Raw genomic sequence first — 17,838 nt, forward strand, 5'->3', positions numbered from 1 at the left:
GGGCAAAAGCTACCTTTGTGTGAGCAGAGGCCTGGGGGGGCAGTCCCTTTCCTGCTCCCCTACACCAGCAGCTGGGTACCAGCAGCATCCTGCAGCCAGTGCCGGGTGAGGAGAGACACCCCAGAAAGCCAGTATGTCCTCGGAGAGCCCGAGGGACAATGTGGGTCTGACCCCAAGCAAGAGGATTTGGCCTTTTTCAACAGTGCAAAGAAAAGGGGAATGCATGCGGGCTGGAGCCTTTCAGGGCCTGGATGCAGTGAGTTAAACAAACTATTTATAGCGCTCGCCTTCCACCCCAGCAGAAATGGCCGGCATTCCTCTTGCGCCGAGCCGTGCTCTGCTGTCATGGGTGCTCCCCAGGGCCCTCCTGGCCAGCACAGCTGGCAGCCATGCTGGGCTTTCTAGGTCCTGGGGCTTTGTCCCCAAAGCTGGCAGCAGAGCACTCTGCCTTGCTGCCAGCCCGCAAGGGCAGGGGACGTGGGATGTGTCACTCGTCCCAGGATCAGGGTTAACTCCCTCCACCGTTCTGGGCTGTGCTTTTGCCCGAAGGCTGAAGGCCCTGAACTTGCAGCTGGGGAAAGGGGCTCAGCACCTCTCTGCGTTATTGGCACAACACAGCAGCCTAGCAAACAGCTACTGCCCCATGTGAGGTGGAGGCAATGGTGGTGCAAGTCACTGGCTTTGGCAGCGCAGCCACTGCTTCTTCTGCTCTCTGCTTGTGCCTCGGGATAGAGCAGGCTCTGCAGCAAGTGCTCACTGCAGTCCCATTGTTCCCGAGGGATTTTCCATTTCCCATCTGAGGCCCACGGAGTGCTAACAGACAGGCAGTGCATCACCTCTGTGAATGGCTGGTGCCTTCCTTTCTCCTGGGATTACAGGGACTGAATCTTGGCCCCTTCTGCTCAGTACTTTTTCACAGCAATAGGTAAAGCTCCATGGGGAGTAAAATCTCCATTCTCATCCATCACAATTGGTGCCTGCTGGGGAAATCGAGGCAGGGAGAGAGGAAATGACCTACCCAGCCCAGGGTTAGAGCAGCAAAACCCAAAGCCTCACTCCAGACTGCTGCTGTCTCCCCAGTAAAAGGGAACCCACTCACTGCTAAGGAAGCACAAAGCCTCTCCTTTACTTCAGGGATGCAGGCAGCATAGGATGAGAGCCCTCCAGCCCAAGCTGGTCCTAGGGCTGATATGAGGCTGGTATTAAGGCTGACAACACGGATGTCCCTCAGCTCCCAGATTTGCTTCCTACCAAGGCATGTGGCAGCTCCACACTGAGGCTGGCTCTTTCCCTCATCCATCCCTGGCTCCCCAGGAGGGATTTGCAGGGCTGGGAAAGGTCACCTCAGCTGGGCTACCCGAATGGGCTCTCTGGATGAAGGGCAGCTTGTGCCAAGTGAGCTAAGATGGGGAAAGAGAGCAGGCGCTTTCAGACCCTTGTTTATTTTTGAAAGTTCTGCTCAGGCCAAGAGCAACCTCCTGGCAGGGCTTTAGAGGGGAACAAGGGGAGGAAACACGGCCAAACAGCCACCGGGAGCACAACAAAGGTTGGATGCAGGGGGAAGTGGAGGGGCACAGAGGTGTACCACGGGACTTCCTGCCCACGCTCCCCCAGCCCGCAGTAGCCCCACGCTACTGCCCTTGGCCAGCTGAACCCAATAGAAAGCCCCTTCCCCACTGGCATCCCCATCCCTCGGTGTTTCCCTGCCCCGTGTGTGTACACTCCCGTCCCTTGGGTGGCAGTCGGCTGCACGAAGTGACACAGAGGAGTATTTTGGGCCCGCCTGCTTAGGAGCCTCAGAGCACGAGCCAGGCGCCGTCCCGCAGCCCGCACCGTGCCCAGGGCAGGTGTCGGTCCTCCCTTGCCCCCTCCTTCCCAGCACCGCCACCAACAGATGGGTCGGGACCGTATCGCTTACAGAAGGCGTGTGGGAGGAGGGGGCATTTAAACTGGCAGCTGCTTTTCGGTTTTTATTTGGCGTTCCTCTCCGCCCGGACGCCCGTGCCATTTGGAAGCCCCTGCCATTCGGGGTGGCCGCGGCGCACGTGGGGCTGAACGGGACGGGCTCCTCGCGAGCGTCGTCCGAGGGAGGAGGGACCGCCAGGGCGCTGAGAGCGGCCGGGAGGAAGCGGCCCCGGCGGACGGTCCCAGCGCTGAGCTTCGGCTCCCACCTGCTCCCGTCCCGGCGCCGCTGCGCCCGGGGTCGCCGCCGCCGCCGGAGCTCCGCGGGGGCCGCGATGCCCGTCGTGCCGCTGGCCGCCCCGCTGCTGCGCGTCCTGCTCGCCCGCCTGCTGCAGCTGGCCCGCAAGCGCCTCCTGCCGCCGCTCCGCCGCCTGGGGCGCCGGCTGCGCTCCCGGGAGAGCCGCCAGGCACTGCTCACCTGCCTGCTCTGCATCCTCAACCTTCACAAGAAGGCGGACGCCTGAGGTCGCCCGGACCGAGAGCTCTCCGACCGCCTCGCCGCGCCTCGCCTCGCCCTGCCCTGCCCGCCGCGGGAGGAGGGCCCGGCCCGGAGGAGGGGACGCGCCCCGGCGGGGGCGGAGGGGCCGGCGGAGCGGCCGGCGGCAGAGGCCGCCCCGGCCATGGCCGCCGCGCCACCGCCCCCCGCGCCGCCGCCCCCCGCCGCGGGGCCGCCCCGCTGAGAGCCCCCGCGGGAAGGGGCGGCCCCGTCGCCGCGCCGCCCGCCCCGGCACCGCCGCGCCCGTGCCGGGGAAGGAGCCGGCCGGGGACGGCGAACGGGGGAGCCGCGCCGCCGCTTCGGGCCCGCGCTCCCCCCCGGCCGCCCGCCCGTCCCGGAGCCTCTCCCCGGCGGCGGGCAGCGGGAGGATGTCGGGCAGCACGGCGAGGAAGGTGCAGCCCTTCACCATCAGCACCAAGCTCTCGCTGCCCAAGTGCGCCGCCGAGTTCTCCGCCGACTCCTGCCCCGGCATCGCCCTCGCCTCCGCGCTGGACGGCCGCCGCGGGCTCCGTGCCGGCCTGGAGCAGCGCATCTCCCTGTATCTGGCCCAGGCGCGGGCCGGCCCCCGCGAGCAGCCCCGCGGCACCGGCAGCGGCCCAGGCGAGGAGGAGAGGGTGAGCCGCGGCGCCCTGGGGCGCTCCATCAAGAGGATCACGCTGTCCAACTGGCACGGGGGGGACGCGGGGGCACAACGGGACCCCGCCCGGGCCGGCGGCGAGAAGAACCACAACAACAACAACAGCGGCGCGGGGACGGCGCACGTCAAGGTAAGCGGGCGAGGCGCCGGGTCCCGGGGTTGCGGCGCGCCCCGGGGCTGCCGGGACGGCTGCTGCGCCTTCCTGCGCTTCTGGAGGGCTCGGGGTTCCGGGGCCGCTGGGGTCCGGGCTTTCGCCGGGGCTGCGGAAGGAGCGGGGCTCGGCCCTTGGGATGCGGCCGCGTGCGGAGAGCCGGGAACTCGCCCCCCCGCTTTGACCAGAGGGGAAACCGAGGCCGGGAGAAGGGAAGTGACTCACGGAGGCCGCTGCCCTCGCCGGGAGCGGGACGGAGCCTGGCGGCCGCCCTCCTACCCCGACCCGGCGGCGCCGAGACCCCCGCGTGCGGGGACGGGGATCCCGCTGCCGTGTGAAGGCGGCCCGCGGCGGCTGCTTCGCGGCGGGACAGCGCCGAGAGGACCGCGCAGCGCTCTGCCAGCCGCTCTCTGCATTGCCAATAAAGGCCAGGCGGAGCCGCGCCGCTCCCTCCGGCACGCGTACAGCTCCGGGCAGCGGCCGAGGGCTCCCCGCGCTCATATAAGGCAGCGCCATGTGCTCGGCGCGGTGCGCGGTCGGGAGCGGCCCTTCCTGTCCGCACGGCGCGGGGGTGTGAGGCTGAGAGCGGGGGTCGGCTGTGCAGGGATGCGGCGTGCGGGTGGAAGGATGGAGCGGCTCCCTGTGGGACGGGCAGCAGCGCCGGGGCAGGAACACAGCAGCTCACTGGAGCTCCTCTCCGTGCTTCTCTTCATACCTACCCACGGCTCCCGGGCTCCCTTCCCCTGCCTCTCCCGCTCACACCCGTGACCTCTCTGTCCCGCGGCGGCCCTTCCCTGTGAGTTAGCCCCATTTCAGTCCTCATCTCCCGGACCACCAGGCGTGGCAGCTCCCGGTGGGCTTGTGCTTTTCCTGCCCTGCTATGCTGTGCGGGAGAAGGATGCCTGCAGTCAGTACATCCCTGCCTAGGCAGGGAGTGGCTGGCACAAGATGCTGAGACCACTGAGATGCTGATGGGGACCTGCCTGGCCCTCCTCTAGGTCTTTCTCAGGAAGGATGTGGATGCTGAGGATGAGAAGCATGAGGCTGGCAGCCCGCGGTCCGGTGGTTTCTGCTCTCCCGTGGACAGAGGTTCCCCTTTTGGTATGGTACGTATCCTGAGCATCCCAGCCACAGGCATGGTTTGGGGCTGACAGAAGGGGCTGTGGGTTTGCTGCCAAGGAGTCTGCTCAGAAATGAGGCGAAGGGAGCCTTGGAGCATGCATGGGGCTAGTGGGCACAGTGGGGCTGGCTCTGGGTTTGTGGGTCCCAGAGGGAGGCAGTGGGCTATGGACTGCTGCTGTGTGCAGAGGCTGAAGATATCAGAGTTGCAGAAGGGCCTGAGAATTTGTGCTGCTATTTGAAAAAAAAAAAAAAAAAAAAGAAAGAGGAAAAAAAAGAAAGTACTTCTGTAGTTCTTGTGGTTAGGCAGAAAGACTTTGAAATGCAGCTCCCATGTCATCAGCAGGGCAGCACATGCCACAGTGCTTAGGAGCCTGCAGCCACTGCCCAGCCTCACAGCCCCGCTCCCAGGAGGTGCCAGCCAGCAGGACCACTGGATCCTTGGAGGGCCACTGCCTCGTGCCACCTGGGAAGCCGGCTGTGGAGTGCAGATCCCTGCATCTCCTCCATGCCTGGGGCGAGCTGGAGGCTGGCGTGGCCGGACCTGGCATGAAGTGAAATCAGCTCCAGCCTGGGCTGGCTTGGTGCTCCTCGCTGTGCCCGGGCTCAGCTGTGACAGGGTTCGGTGTAGCACTGTCCCTGGGGGCGGTGGAGCCCAGCCGCCATGCTGGGAATGAGCTCCGGGTGGCCGCACTCCCCCCAGCTCTGTGCAGCTGGTCCCAGGGCCGTGCTTGGAGTGGGGCCAGCCCCTCGTGCTGGCTGACCTTCGCCATGGCCCCCGGCAGAGCTGGAGCCTTGACAGTGTGTTTCGTCAGCGCCGGGCCCCAGGGAGAAGCTATGTTTCTCCCTTCAACAGGAGCAGGGGTCTCCTTGGGTCGCTTTGTGCCCTTCCATCCTCCATGGGGTGACTCAGGAGCACCATGCTGTGTGTCACCATGCTGTGGGCACATGCTAGAGGAGCCATGAGCGTGGTGCCCGCGACCGAGGTCTGGGAACGGGCCAAGAGCGCTCCAAACATGTTGGCAGGGCAGTGGACTGAGGGTCGAGGCAGGCCCACGAAGCTGAGCCAGGCTTCCAAACCACGTGCCTGTCCTGGAGGTGGCGTGGAGGGCCCTGGGCAGCATGCTGATTCCTCCTCCCCCCCACTCTCCAGCTGGTGGGAGCCCCCCCAGCAGCACCCCACAGGGAGAGCCCCAGGAGCAAGGAGCTGGCGGCAGCAAGAAGCAGCGGGCAGATTGCCGTGGGACCCCCGGATCTGCCTGAGCCGAGCCCCCCGCTCGCCCAATTCAACCGGGAGGTGCTGCAGGTGAGCCCGGCGGGGCGTGGGTTGGGGCCGGCTGCCCTCCGTGCGGGCGGTGGGGCGGGAAGAGCTGCGCAGCGGCCTCGAGCAGAGCCATTGTTGCGGCGTGAGATCATGCTTGGCCGCCTCCGCCTGGCTGTCAGCCCCGGGAGAGGGGGTCAGCCCGCAGCGGGCCCTGCTTCCTCCCCACGTGTGCGGGCGCCTTCCCGCCTTCCTCCTCATCTGTTCCCTCCCCAGCAGCATGGGAACGGGCAGCAAAGAGGGAGTGGGGGCGAGGAGCTGCTCCCGCTGGGATGGAGCAGGCAGGGAAGGCGGCTGCTCGCCATCCTGCCCCATTGTGCCAGGGTGGGTTGAGTCTATGTGCTCTGTTAGAGGCATTTGCACACACAGCTCTTCCTATGCTGCAGGCAGAAGGCTGGGTGCGAGGCAAGCTGCGGGACCTGAAGGATGGCTGCGACCTCCAGGACTGGGAACAGGCAGCTCAGACCCTGCAGAGGGAGATGAAGGACTTCGAGAACACATTGATAAAGCTCAACCAGGTGAGCTCCCCCCCTGCCCAAGGCTTTCGTGATAGGGCACAGCCCCGGGAGCCCCTGGTGCTGAGTATGGCCCTGCAGATGGGTGAGCAGCTGATGTGTGGGCCGAGCCCCTGTGCTGAGGCGGTGCGGAGGCAGCTGCTGGCCCTGCGGGAACAGTGGCAGCTCCTGAGACAGACAGCTGCCAGCCAGAGCCGGGCCCTGGGTGGGCTGCGCAGTCTGCAGGACTTTGGCAGGAAGGCAGAGCGGCTGGAGGCCTGGATGCGGAGCAAGGTGCGGGCTGTGGGAAGCATGCTCTGGGGGGGGACGCCAGCTGTGTCCCTGCCTGCTCACCGCCTCCCCTGTCCCAGGAGGAGAAGCCATCCCTGGAAGCACTCTTGCAGGAGAGCCCGGACAAGATCCAGCTCACCCGCCGCATCCTCGACTTGAAGCAGGTAAGAGGCTGCTGGAGGTTGATTTTGGGGGAGTTCAGCCTCACAGCCCACTCCATCTCTGCCTTCCAGCTTGCAAGTGAGGCCTCACACCTCTGTCTCTTCTTTCTGTCTCTGTATGAGCAGGAGGAGCAGCAGTTCCAGAACCTGCATGATGAGCTTAACAGCCTGGCCCAGAAGCTAGAGAAACATGGCAAAAGTGAGAGCAGGAGCATCTCTGCCCGGCGCAAGCACCTCAATAAGATGTGAGCAGAGGCAGTGTGGGCTGTGTGGGGCAGAGTTGGACTTCCTGCTGGTGCAACCAGCGCCGTGACACAGATCACCCTTCACTTCTGCCTTCTCATCTGTGCAGGTGGCTGCGGCTGCAGGGGACTTTAAAGGAGCACCACGAGGCTCTGCAGCTGGCCCTGGAGGTTGCTGCCTTCCTGCAGCAAGCAGATGCCCTACTGGATGCCATCCATGCCAAGGTACTGGCGCTTGAACCCCAGGACCACACAGCCCCATGCAGAGTGAAGTTGGGTGGGGAGCACCCCATTCTCATGCCTTGCGTGGAAGCTGCCATGCTGAGCATTTTCTGGGCACGGAGTTCAGGGAGCTGGAGGACAGAGCTCAGTGTGAGATGAGAGCCCAGTACAGCAAGCACAGCTTTGCTGGACGATGTGTTTGACATGTCAGCAGGTCCTGTCCCTCTCCCACCACTGATCATAGCTTCTTCTTGCAGTGGAAGAGTGTCTGCAGCATGGGGAAGCAAGGGGAAGCTGAGATAGGCCGGGATCAGGATGTCAGGGACATAGCCAGCCAAGTGATGGTAAGTACAGGGCTCATCCTCCGAGCCAAGGTAGCATCCTGGCAGACGGATTCATGTGTCTTACCAGGTCAGCTCTGGCACCCATGGGATATTGCATGGGGGAGATACCCTGGGGAACAGCGGGGGGACAAACAGCCACCACATCCCTCAGCAGTCCTGACATTGCTCCCTGCCTGCTCCCTTTCCTCCAGATGCTGGACGTGACTGTGTCCCAGCTACTCAGCCTGCAGCCCAGTTTGGCAGCTCGTGTCACTGCCAAACACCGAGATGTGAAGGAGAGCTGGGCCCAGCTCCAGCAGGCGCTGAGGTAGGGCAGCTCCCACCTTGCTCCCTGAGCTCCAGTCCATCCTGTACCCTCTGTACCACGCTTCTCTCTGCCCCTTTCCAGGAATGAGAAGGCTCCGGCACTGGTTCCAGTGAGTGGTTTCCCAGGGAGTGAAGCTGTAGCTGCGATCACTGAGCCCTGTGGACATGTTAGTGTCCAGGAGTTGGAGGGGAAGAACACAGGAGACAGACAGAAGAGAGGTCCTGGTGTCACGGTGAGCATGGCAGTTCAGCCCTGCTGCCCCAGCGTCTCCAGGGCTCTGCAGCAGGGAGACAGACGAGCCTGTGGGAGTTTAGTTGTTGGCCAAACCCTGTCATTCAGCCAAGGCTGAGATACAGAGAGGGCAATGAGCCCTCAGTCATACAAAGCTAAACACACTTTGGGCTGGGCAAAGGAGGCATGGGTCATTTTGTGCTGCAGGTGCACAAGGACATGTCAAGGAAGATGGTGGAGCACATTCAAGGCGAGAGGAGTAGCCCCGGATCTGCAGCAGTAGGAGGGGACAGCAAGAGGTATGGGCTTGGGAGGTGCCTGTCGAGAGTGGAATGGAAGCAGAGGGACACCTGCTGGGACCCAGCTTGTCCCTTGCATTTAAAGTTCCTCCCCAGGGGGGCAGAAAGGTGCTTGGACTGGGGGGACATCGTGGCAGCCCCAGCTCCTTCATTCCCAGTGAAGCCCCAGGGACAGGGTTCCCCATGCCTGACTGTCCCCCCCTCTGCAGGAAGAGGAGAGTACCTACAGAGGCAGAGGCTGATCAGGGCACACGGCCACTGGAGGCCCAGGTGCAGGATGCCTGCCAGGTAGGGCCATGCTGGACCACAGCTCCAGCACTGGCGCTGAAGCCCTGTCTGGCACGGGGCAGCAGGGGATCGTTGGATAGGGCCGTCCTGACCGCACTTTCCCTTCCAGGAGGGGCAGGAGAAAGCAGGCAGCCCACAGGTGGAGGCCATGCTGCGGGAGCTGGGTGAGCTGTGGGAGGACTTGCAGAGGAAGCACCAGGAGAATGGTGCGGTGCTGCGGGAAATCGATAAGGTGAGCAGCATCACCTGCACGTTGGATCCCGTGGGAGGGCTCCCTGCACCCCTGGGTGGTTCAGAGCCAGTGGTGGAGCTGTTCTTACCTCCTCCCTGCCCCTGCAGGCACTGAGGCTGGTTGGGGAGCTGGACCGTGCTGAAAGATGGCTGCAAGCAGTGGCCAGGTCACTCTCAGAGCCAGCCCCCATGCGAAGCCCCACGGAGCTGCGGCGGGACCTGGAGGGGACAGACCAGCTGGAGAAGCAGCTCATGCTGTGCGGCCTCAAGCTCCAGGCACTGCGGGAGGAGGCAGCGAGCGAGACATCAATGGAGCGTGAAGGGGCAAGGAAGATGCAGAGGAAGGTGGAGATGGTGGAGGAGAAGTGAGTAGCAAGGGCAGGCTGCGTCCTCCCTGGTCTCTGGGTGGGTAAGGAGGCACATGGATGCTCCACCTGAGGAGCTGCAGGGGTTCCTGTTCCTCATATCAGACACCTGTCCCTGTAGGCTGGCACGAGTGCAGTCAGCACTGCGGCGCCGAGCTGCTGACCTGCGTGACTCCTTGGTGCTGTCCGAGTTCCTGCAGAACCTGCAAGAGGAGGAATCACGGAACCAGCAGGGATCTGTGGTGGTGAGCAGTTGGGATGGACCAGCCCAAGGGTTGGTCTGTGGCAGGCAGGGAGACCCTGGGGGCCCCTCTCCAACCTGGCTGCTTAGAGGGTCACTCCCCACTTCACTCACCCAGTGTTTCTTGGCTTCAGCCAGGGAGCAGGCATCGTGGCTCGCAGGGGGCTTTTCCCCCATTCTTTGCCCAGTCTGAAGATAGCAAGGAGGTGAGCAGTCCTTTGGGAGAGCTGCAGGAGGCCGTGGAGATGCTGAACAGTGCGATGAAGGAGCGTGAGCGGGTTGTGGAGGTGGCAGTGGAGACGGAAAGCCTGGAGCGCCTGGTAGGGGACTGGGCTTGAGGGCTGAGGGATGCCACCCGGGTTGTCCACCCACAGCTGGATGTGACACCAAGTTGGGATGGGGAACGCACCTTGACTTATCCCTGTGGGGCACAAATGGGATCAGTGTTGTAACAGGAGGGTGTCCACATCCCTCCCATGCTGCTACATCTGCACTGGGGCTCATCTCCCTCCTCCTGCCCACCCAGGTGGCAGAGGTGTCCCCGCGTCTGGAGGCCCTTTGCTGTGAAGCCAAGGCCCTGGCTCATGACACTGCCCAAGCAGAGAGCAGTTTCACCACAGTGAAAAGCGAGAAGGACCTCCAGGGGCTGCAGGGCCTGCAGAGCCGGCAGCAGGAAATGGAGGTAAGCCCGGGAGCACCTTGGCCAGCTGGGTGCCTTACAGGGAGGTGTCAGGGCTGGATGAGGCCATCCCAGGGAGGCACTGGCTCCCGGGGGCCCAGGTGTCGTCAGCCTTGGCACACTGTGGTGTCCAGGCTGGAATTTTCCAGTGGAGCCCAGCTCGGGCCAGGGAAGGGAGAGCACTTACGTCAGCTCCCGTGTGCCAGCGCCCAGCTGCCAGTGCCTCGCTCATCTTTCCGTCAGTGGGGAGGTGACTCAGGCGGGCATGCAGAGAAGCCACAGCCCTTTGCTTTGCTCATCATCCCAATGCAGCATCACTCTCTCCATGACCTAGGAAAGCCCCCACATCCCTGCCGATGTGCTCCTCTCCAGCCCTGAGTCCCAGGATGCAGGAGAGCCCATCCCAGCTGCAGAGAGTAGCTCTGCCCCCAGCCCTTTTGTGCAGTGGGAAGTGGGATGGGTTGGGTGCATCCTAACAAGCACATAATGTGGATCCTGTGCTGAGGTTAAGAGTTGGAAGTTCATTACTATGTCGTGCTAAGCATCATGAATCTCTTTTTCTCTCTGGTCTTCAGCGTGTGGTGTCAGAGGGCCTGCAGGGGAGGCTGGAGGAACTGGAGAGGAAAGCTTTCCATTTGCAAGAGCTCTGCCCCACACATCTGTGCCCTATCGGCCGGGAAGCGCAGCGCACGCTACGGGTGTGGGCAGAGCTGCAGGAGCTGCTGCAGGAGACCCGTGTCCATGTGCAGCAGGCTGATCGGCTGCGGCACTTCTTCAAGGATTACTTGGCCATGATGTAAGTGACAGTGAGCTGCTGGGGGTTACCTTTGTGGCAGTGGTGCTGACAACGTGATGTTGCTAGAGCTGGGGATGCAGGCATGTACGTAAGCAGTGTTGGAACCAGAGCTGGGGGCCACGACATCATCTGTAAGATCTCATGTGTCATTCAGCTCAGCTGAGGAACAGCCACTGGCAGCTTTTGGGACATTTTGTATGATTGAGAAACCACGTCCTCTAGAAGATGAGGACAGGTCAGGAATGGCTTCCCTAGGGCTGAGCTGGTCTGTACCTTAGCCTGTCCTTCCTGTACCCTCAGCTCCTGGACAGAGGACACACGGGCTCAGATCTTCTCAGAGAGCCCAAGCAGCTACGGTCTCCTGGAGCCCAAGTGTGAGGAGCTGGAAAGGAAGATCGAAGGGAAGCTGAAGGAGTTTGAGAAGCTGGCAGCAGCAGGGCAGCAGCTGGTGGCTGAGGAGCACAACTTGAGTGCAGTGGTAAGTGGTGGGCAGCCTCTCAGCATCCTACGGAAATCCTGCTGGAGCAGACCTGGAGGAGAGAGCAGATTGTGGGCAAGGAGCCTGGTGATTGGTACAGGTCCCTGTGAGCCACCGAGCACCTCCTTTCCATCCTCACAGATCCAGGAGCGCCTGGAGGAGCTGCAGAGCATGCTGGGCTGGGTGCTGGTGCGCTGGCGAGCACAGAGGCACCAGCGGGACCCCGGGAACAAGCAGGAGGACAGGAAAGACCCAGAGAGCCCCTTGCGAGCATCCCCTGCTGGCCAGGTGAGCACCCAGTGCATTGAGCTCTGGATGAAGGTAGCACAGAAGTAGATGATGGATGTGTCGTGCCCTGGTGCTTCAGGCAGGGCAAGGGAAGGATTGCTTTGAAATAGAGCAGCCCTTCCTCTACTGTCTTCTTCTTTTTAATTTGCAGGAGCAGCATGCCCCATATGCTCAGGAGAGCATCCTCAGCCCAGACAGGATCACACTCTGCTCACTCCCCACACCTGATCCAGGTCCAGAGCAGCAGATGCAGGTGGGAGCAGTGGGCTCCCTGCCAGCATCACCTCTCTCAGACACACCACTGGGAGGGGAGCAGAGCTGGGGGGAGCCTAGCAACTTGGGACCCCCTGAGGAGGCTCTGGCCTGGGATTCCTCTGAGACCTCTATGCTGCTGCTGCCACCACGGGGCCCCAGCGGGCTGGGGGGAACAGTCAACTTGATCTTGAGCATCAGCAAGAAGGGTGAGAAGAAGAAGGTGCAGATTGAGGAGGTGCCAAGGACGGTACGTGGGGCTGCACCATAAGTGGAGGACTGTGGGGAGCTGTGCTGGGGGCTTGTAGGGCATCTCCCATGGTGGCACCTGGCTGGGCTGTCCCAAGGCCCATCTCTGCTGGATGCTGAGTGATTCCCAAGGGCTAAGGATGAAGTTGTGCCACCTGTTTGTCTGCACTCCCCTTGCGAAAGATCCTCACCTCACATTCCCTCACCTCTCTCTATCTCTCTCCTGCTGCTCAGCTCCCTGCCAGTAAACCCTCAGGCTCTAAAACGCTTTGGAAGCGTTGCCAGGGGCTTTTAGGAAACACTTGGGGTAGTTTAAAGCGAAAGAGAAAGCTGCCTCACCAGCTGCTGGAAGAGGTAACAGCATGGGGAGGCTGCATGTGGGGCAGTGGCTGCATGGTGTGAACCCACCCGCTCTGGATTTGTGCTGCCCTGCTTTGCCACAGCAATGTGCCTGGCACTGAGGGTGAGGGGCTGCAAGCTGCCCCAAGGGCTGGGGGTGGCAGTCTCCAGGGTGCTGGGAGATGCACTCCATCTCCTCTAGGCCAAACTGCTGCCTAGAGGATTGGGTGCCGGGGAAAGCTGTGTGCTCCCAGTTCCACATGCCCAGGGCTGTACAAATGTTTTGGGAGCACCGCCGTCACCGGTCTGCTCCTTTGTGTCCATAGGCACCACTGGAGGAGAGCTATGTGGAGAAAGCCAGGAAGAGTTCCAGCACACCGCAGCCAGCAAAGCGACCGCCTGCCGCATCCTGCCGCCCGCCAGCACCCGCTGCTGGCACATCACCAGCTTCACACACCCTGCCCAAAGCCGGGGCCGGATCCCTCTTCAACAGCCTGCAGCGGAGGGAGCGGGCAAGGGCTGAGCAGGCACGGCTGCTGACGCTGCAGGGCATCATGGGCTCCAGCTCCCTGCAGCCCCCGCCCGAGGAGCACCACGGCCCCACCAACACATGGCCTCTCAAGTGTGGCCGCAGGAAGGCGACGGGAGCAGCTCCCAGCCCCCCACTTGGAGAGCTGCTGCTGTACGTGAAGAACCCCTTGGTGCGGGACATTGATGCTGAGTGCGGGGCGGCCCCTGGGCACCCCCAGCCCCGTTGCTTCTCCCCAGGGTCAAAGCCCGTGTGCCCCCAGCTCGCTCTGGGCTCCGTGCTGAGCCTGGAACTGCCCAAGGACCTGGGGTGCCTCCGGGATGCGGCACCACGGGAGGAGGAGAGGCAGGGCACGGGAGTGCGGCTCTGGCAGCCCAGCTGCGAGGCCGGGCGGCAGAAGGAGGGCACGGGGAGGCAAAGTCAAGACCTGGGGAAGGCCCCTAAGGGCGAGCGAGGAACGTGGTTTGAAGAGGTGAGCTTCAACCCCAGCTATGGCCGGCACAAGGCCTGGGGCCTGGAGGAACGCGGCAGCCCACGGCAGCTCAGCAGTGCTGGTGAGGGAATCCTGGACTCTTGCCTGAGCCGGGCGCTCCGTGTCAGCAGCCGGGAGCGGGACGCATTGGCTGCCCACTCATACGAGGATAGCAGCCCTGAAAGAAGGGCCAGGCATCATGAAGCTGCTCGTCTTGAGCTGGGGTCATCCCCCACCAGCTCCTCGGGCAGGGCAGGAGCAGTCCCCAGTGCTGCCTGCGCTTCCTCCGCTGTTCCCACCCAGCTCTCTGTCTTTGAGTGGGCACTGGGCCCCCCACAGCCCCCCAGCCCGGCGCTGGGTACCACGGAGGTGTGCCACCCTGCCCACAGGCAGTTTGAGGAGGAGGAGGAGGAGCTGCAGGCCATCTGGGATGGGGCGGGTGAGCGGCGGGCGCCTGGCCACACAGCAGGCAGCCCCCCCAGCTCCAACACAGGTGGCGGGCCCCTCATCCTCTCAGCGGCCAACAATGTGCTGGTGGCCAAGTTCACCCTGCCCGGCGCTGCCCAGCTCCTGCACAGCCCACCTGGGGAGAAGAGCCATGGGGTCACCCCCTGTTTGGAGGAGCCACCATCCACAGCCCCCTCGGACAGCCCTGGCGTGTGGGATCAGCACAGGCAGCAGGAAGAGGAGAGAGAAGGCAGCAAGGTCAGCGCTGGGCTGGGGGGTCTGCCCTGGGCTGAGCCAGCACCGTTTCACCAAACGCTGCTCTGCTCTGCTTGCAGGCTGCCACCGGGAAAGTGGAGTTCCAGATGATGGAGGGGACGCTGGAAAGGAAACACGTGCTGCAGGCAGGGGGCAGAAAGGTATGGCTGCTTTAGAGGCAGGGCACTGGGGCTTGAGGCTGTGGGGAGAGCAGCCGCTGCATGTCACAGCCATCCTCACCCACATCACACAGGCGAGCTGCCGTACCTGGGGCCTCTTCCACGCTGTGCTGATGAGGCAGACATTGTGCTTCTACCAGGACCGCAGGGACAGCCTCAAGGTACAGTGCTGTGGGCTGTGTGAAGGGGGGGGTCTTCCCCCTTAGGGAACTGAGAGCTCATCGCTGCTTTTGCCCTTCCCTGCGCTGCAGAGCTCCGTGGTGGCCCTTCCCCTGAACCTCGCCGGGGCCATCTGCACACCAGACACTGAGTACATGAAGAAGACCAACTGCTTCAGGCTGCAGTGAGTACAGAGATGGCATCCATCTGCGAGGCATGCTGGTCTTGCTGTTGACTTATTCTCCTCTCCCAGGCTGCGGGATGGCTCTGAGTACCTCCTGAGGGCCCCCTCCCAGCCCCTCATGAACGAATGGGTCTCCAAGCTGCAGCAGAACTCAGGTGAGCGGCCCCTGGGTGGGCAGGAGAAGCAGGCCTATCCTACCTACAGTCCTTGGAGCTGGTGGGATGGGGACAGCCAGAGTGCAGCTCTGCTGCTGATTTGTGTCCCTGTGCCCCAACATGCTGTTTGCTGTTCCCCAGGTTTCCCTGAAGTGGATTACTTCCAGGCAGCCACACAATGCATTGAGAGCCCCAGGGCTGCTGGGGGGTGAGTAGCCAGGGGCCAGCTAACTCCTGGGGTAGCACTGTGCTGTGCTTGATGGTGGGTGTTGCCCTCCTCTCATTGCATCTGGCAACCCACACCACGGTAGTAGCATGCCATTAGGCACTTTGTGTCCGTGGGTATTAGATGCTTATTCCCCTTGGTCCTTCCATCAAACCTACTTGGTACATCTCTGCTCTTTTCCAGGTTCTGCAAGGTGCCCAGCCCTGGGAGTCCCCACCTGCAGGGACACCACCAGGCCATGACTGCCAAGAGCCCGGAGATTTTGATGCTGCCCTGCTCTAATACCCGGCTGCAACAGCCACTGGGCACCCAGGATGGCCCAACTGATGGGACAGTGGCAGCAGGTGACTTCCTTGTCTTGATGTCCTCCTACATCCAGGGCCTATAGAGCCTCCCCTACTTGTTGCCCACATACAGCCCGCTGCCTCCTCTCCAAGCTCTGAGGGGTGTGAAGGAGACAGCTCTGGAGAAAGCTGTAGGCTGTGGGTCAGGCTGGAAGGCAGTGGGGTGTGGGCGAGGAGTCCCAGTGTCCCTTGCCCAGGAATGGGGATGAGAAGGATCAGTTATTTGCCTGAGGATACCTGTGGATTTCTCTATATTCTATGGGGATGATACAGGTTGTCCTGAGGTGCCTTGGCTTGTGTCACAGCACTGTGCTGTATCTTGCATTTGGGTCAAGGCAACCCACTCTTATAGAGCATGTTTCCACTTCAGTGTGCATCTCCCAGATATCTTGCTCCCCCTGCTCCCAGCATGTCTCTTTTCTGCTTCAGAGGATGTCTGTGGTGCCACCAGCCATGCAGCTGGGTCCAGGGAACAGCAGTGGTCACCCAGGATGTCCCCTGGGCTGTGGGACAACAGCTGCCCAGACACTGACTACGGGCTGGTGGCCAACAAGCGGAGGTCCTACTCCTTCACCTCAGGTATGGCAATGCACATGTGTGTGGGGCAGCCTTGCCCAGTAGTCCCCATCCCACCCACTGGCATTGGTTGGAGTGGTAGTGGTGGTGGGCTGGGTCACCGGTCCCACCAGGAGGCATCTCCTACACTTTGGGCCAGGCTGAAGCATGGCTGCTCTGGGCTAGGCGCTGGCTTCGCTGTCACTGCCAGGAGATGGCACCAGCGCCCTCGTCCCTTGCAGCCACCTGCATGGTGCTGCTCTGGCACAGAGCTGGTATCCCCATCCCCGCTCACTGCTCCCTCCCACAGCCACCTACCAGAAGATCATGCCTGTGGCTGTGCCCCAGGAGCCACCGGAGGCTGGGAGCAGCTACTCGGTCACGCTGTACATCAGTGAGCAAGCAGCAGCCATGCCCAGGACACGCTGCCACTCCTTCGTGGCCCAGCCAGGGAGCCCACAGGATGTGCTGGGGGAGAAGATCCCTCGCCCCAAGAACAAATCAGTCTTCAAGAAGTTCTTTGGGAAGAAGGAGTGACACGAAGTCTGTCCATTTTCCTCCTCTCAGGTGCCATCCTTGCACCATGTCTGCTCTCAGCACTAGCTCACCACTCACCCCCTCCCCAGGGTGAGGCTGCACTGCACCCCAGCTCCCCTTTCTAGCACAGGGTGCTTGCCCCCAGGTGTCTCCCCACACGCAGTACAGGCAAGGGTGGGAGGGTTGTTTTTATTAAAAAACAGATAGACACTTGGTGTGAGAGCTTCTTCATCCAGCCCACAGCGGGGCTCTGGGTCCTTGCCAAGGAGGGTGGCAGTGGCTGCTGAGGAAGGGGTTGTCAGGGCTGGGCTCAGTGCCTGGCACTTCCCTTCCCCCATCTCCCCCGAGGAACTTGGGCCCGTGCTGTGCCCCCAGCTCAGCTCATCCCACAACCACCGGGGCCGTCTCCCACGGCTGCTCAGCAGGGCAGCTGCTGCCTGCTCAACAAACCTCGATTGCTCAGTGCAGGGCGGCTGCAGGCACCACGCGCCATGGCCGGGCGCAGCGGTTTCCCACACGCAGGTTGTTTTGCAGTAGCAACTCTGGGCCGTGCTGGCTTCAGCCTCTCTGGTTCGTGGTTGTGAGGAAGAGAAAGGAGCAGCTCGTACGGACACTGCTGTGTGCCAGCGCTAGGGAAAAGGGGGTCGTTTCCGAGGCTGGGACCGGGAGACCGAGCGGGATCCGTGGCACTGCCTCTCCTCCGCAGCCGGAGGACAAGGCTTAAAATAACCGGGCTGGCTGCCGCCCAGCTCCGCAGCGCGGGCAGGGAGCCGCTCCCCCCACCCCAGCGCCTCGCTCCGTCCCCGCGGTTGGGGCCGGGCACGGCAGAGGGGCGGCTGTCGCCGGGCGGGGGGCTTCGTGAGGCTCAGAGGAGGCGGGAGGTGTCCAGGCCGCTGCCCCCGCTCGGCTTCGGCTCTTGGCTCGGGCACGTTTTCCTCCCGACCCGTGCGCGCTCCGCTGCCTTAATGGGAAGAGAGGAGCTGCACGGGGCTGAGAGATGTGCTGGGCGGGGGCCAGCGCGGTGCTGGAGCGCACATCCCGGCAGGTGCCGGCTCGGTCCGGAGCTGCTGGGGAGCCTGGCGGAGGCCCCCCCTCCCCCTGGGTCCATGTGTCACAGTCGGCCCGTAGCGAGTGGCCTGCGATGGCCCGGCTCCGTACCGGCTGTGGCACCTGCTGACCGCGGGCAGAGCCGCGTACAGCATACAGAGGAGCGGGCGCCGGCCCCCCGCCCGCTCTCCCCTCTCCCCCGCCCCGGCGCTGGGCCCCGCTGACGAATGCCGCTCGTCGTTCCTATGGTAGACGCCGCTTCCCCC

At 63.1% G+C, this 17,838-nt stretch overlaps 2 protein-coding genes across 5 annotated transcripts; both read left to right on the forward strand.

Annotated features, from left to right (window-relative positions):
- Window positions 1–2,237: 2,237 nt before the first annotated feature.
- MYMX (myomixer, myoblast fusion factor) lies at window positions 2,238–2,441 on the forward strand. Its single transcript, XM_052695628.1, has one exon. The coding sequence runs from the start codon at window positions 2,238–2,240 to the stop codon at window positions 2,424–2,426; it is 189 nt and encodes a 62-aa protein (XP_052551588.1). The 3' UTR covers window positions 2,427–2,441.
- A 295-nt stretch (window positions 2,442–2,736) lies between these two features.
- Window positions 2,737–16,738, forward strand: LOC128084837 (spectrin beta chain, non-erythrocytic 2-like). 4 transcript variants are annotated; one of them, XM_052691486.1, is made up of 31 exons: window positions 2,737–3,225; window positions 4,245–4,352; window positions 5,519–5,671; window positions 6,073–6,204; window positions 6,283–6,474; window positions 6,552–6,635; window positions 6,759–6,877; window positions 6,985–7,099; window positions 7,354–7,440; window positions 7,632–7,747; window positions 7,829–7,979; window positions 8,186–8,277; window positions 8,436–8,565; window positions 8,675–8,797; window positions 8,905–9,161; window positions 9,283–9,406; window positions 9,537–9,722; window positions 9,929–10,084; window positions 10,657–10,877; window positions 11,178–11,355; window positions 11,497–11,643; window positions 11,795–12,145; window positions 12,810–14,189; window positions 14,267–14,347; window positions 14,440–14,526; window positions 14,617–14,708; window positions 14,778–14,863; window positions 15,005–15,071; window positions 15,273–15,433; window positions 15,804–16,012; window positions 16,299–16,738. In XM_052691486.1, exons 1-31 carry the CDS (start codon window positions 2,827–2,829, stop codon window positions 16,617–16,619), a joined length of 6,105 nt encoding a protein of 2,034 aa, XP_052547446.1. In that variant the 5' UTR covers window positions 2,737–2,826; the 3' UTR covers window positions 16,620–16,738. The 4 variants fall into 4 exon arrangements, with proteins under 4 accessions (XP_052547446.1, XP_052547704.1, XP_052547529.1 ...); XM_052691569.1 differs by having other exon boundaries at window positions 2,738–3,225; window positions 8,487–8,565; XM_052691647.1 differs by having other exon boundaries at window positions 2,739–3,225; window positions 15,863–16,012.
- Window positions 16,739–17,838: the final 1,100 nt, after the last annotated feature.

The sequence above is a fragment of the Tympanuchus pallidicinctus genome, unplaced genomic scaffold, assembly GCF_026119805.1.
Source record: "Tympanuchus pallidicinctus isolate F22 unplaced genomic scaffold, pur_lepc_1.0 scaffold1, whole genome shotgun sequence".
In the NCBI taxonomy this organism is placed as follows: domain Eukaryota; kingdom Metazoa; phylum Chordata; class Aves; order Galliformes; family Phasianidae; genus Tympanuchus; species Tympanuchus pallidicinctus.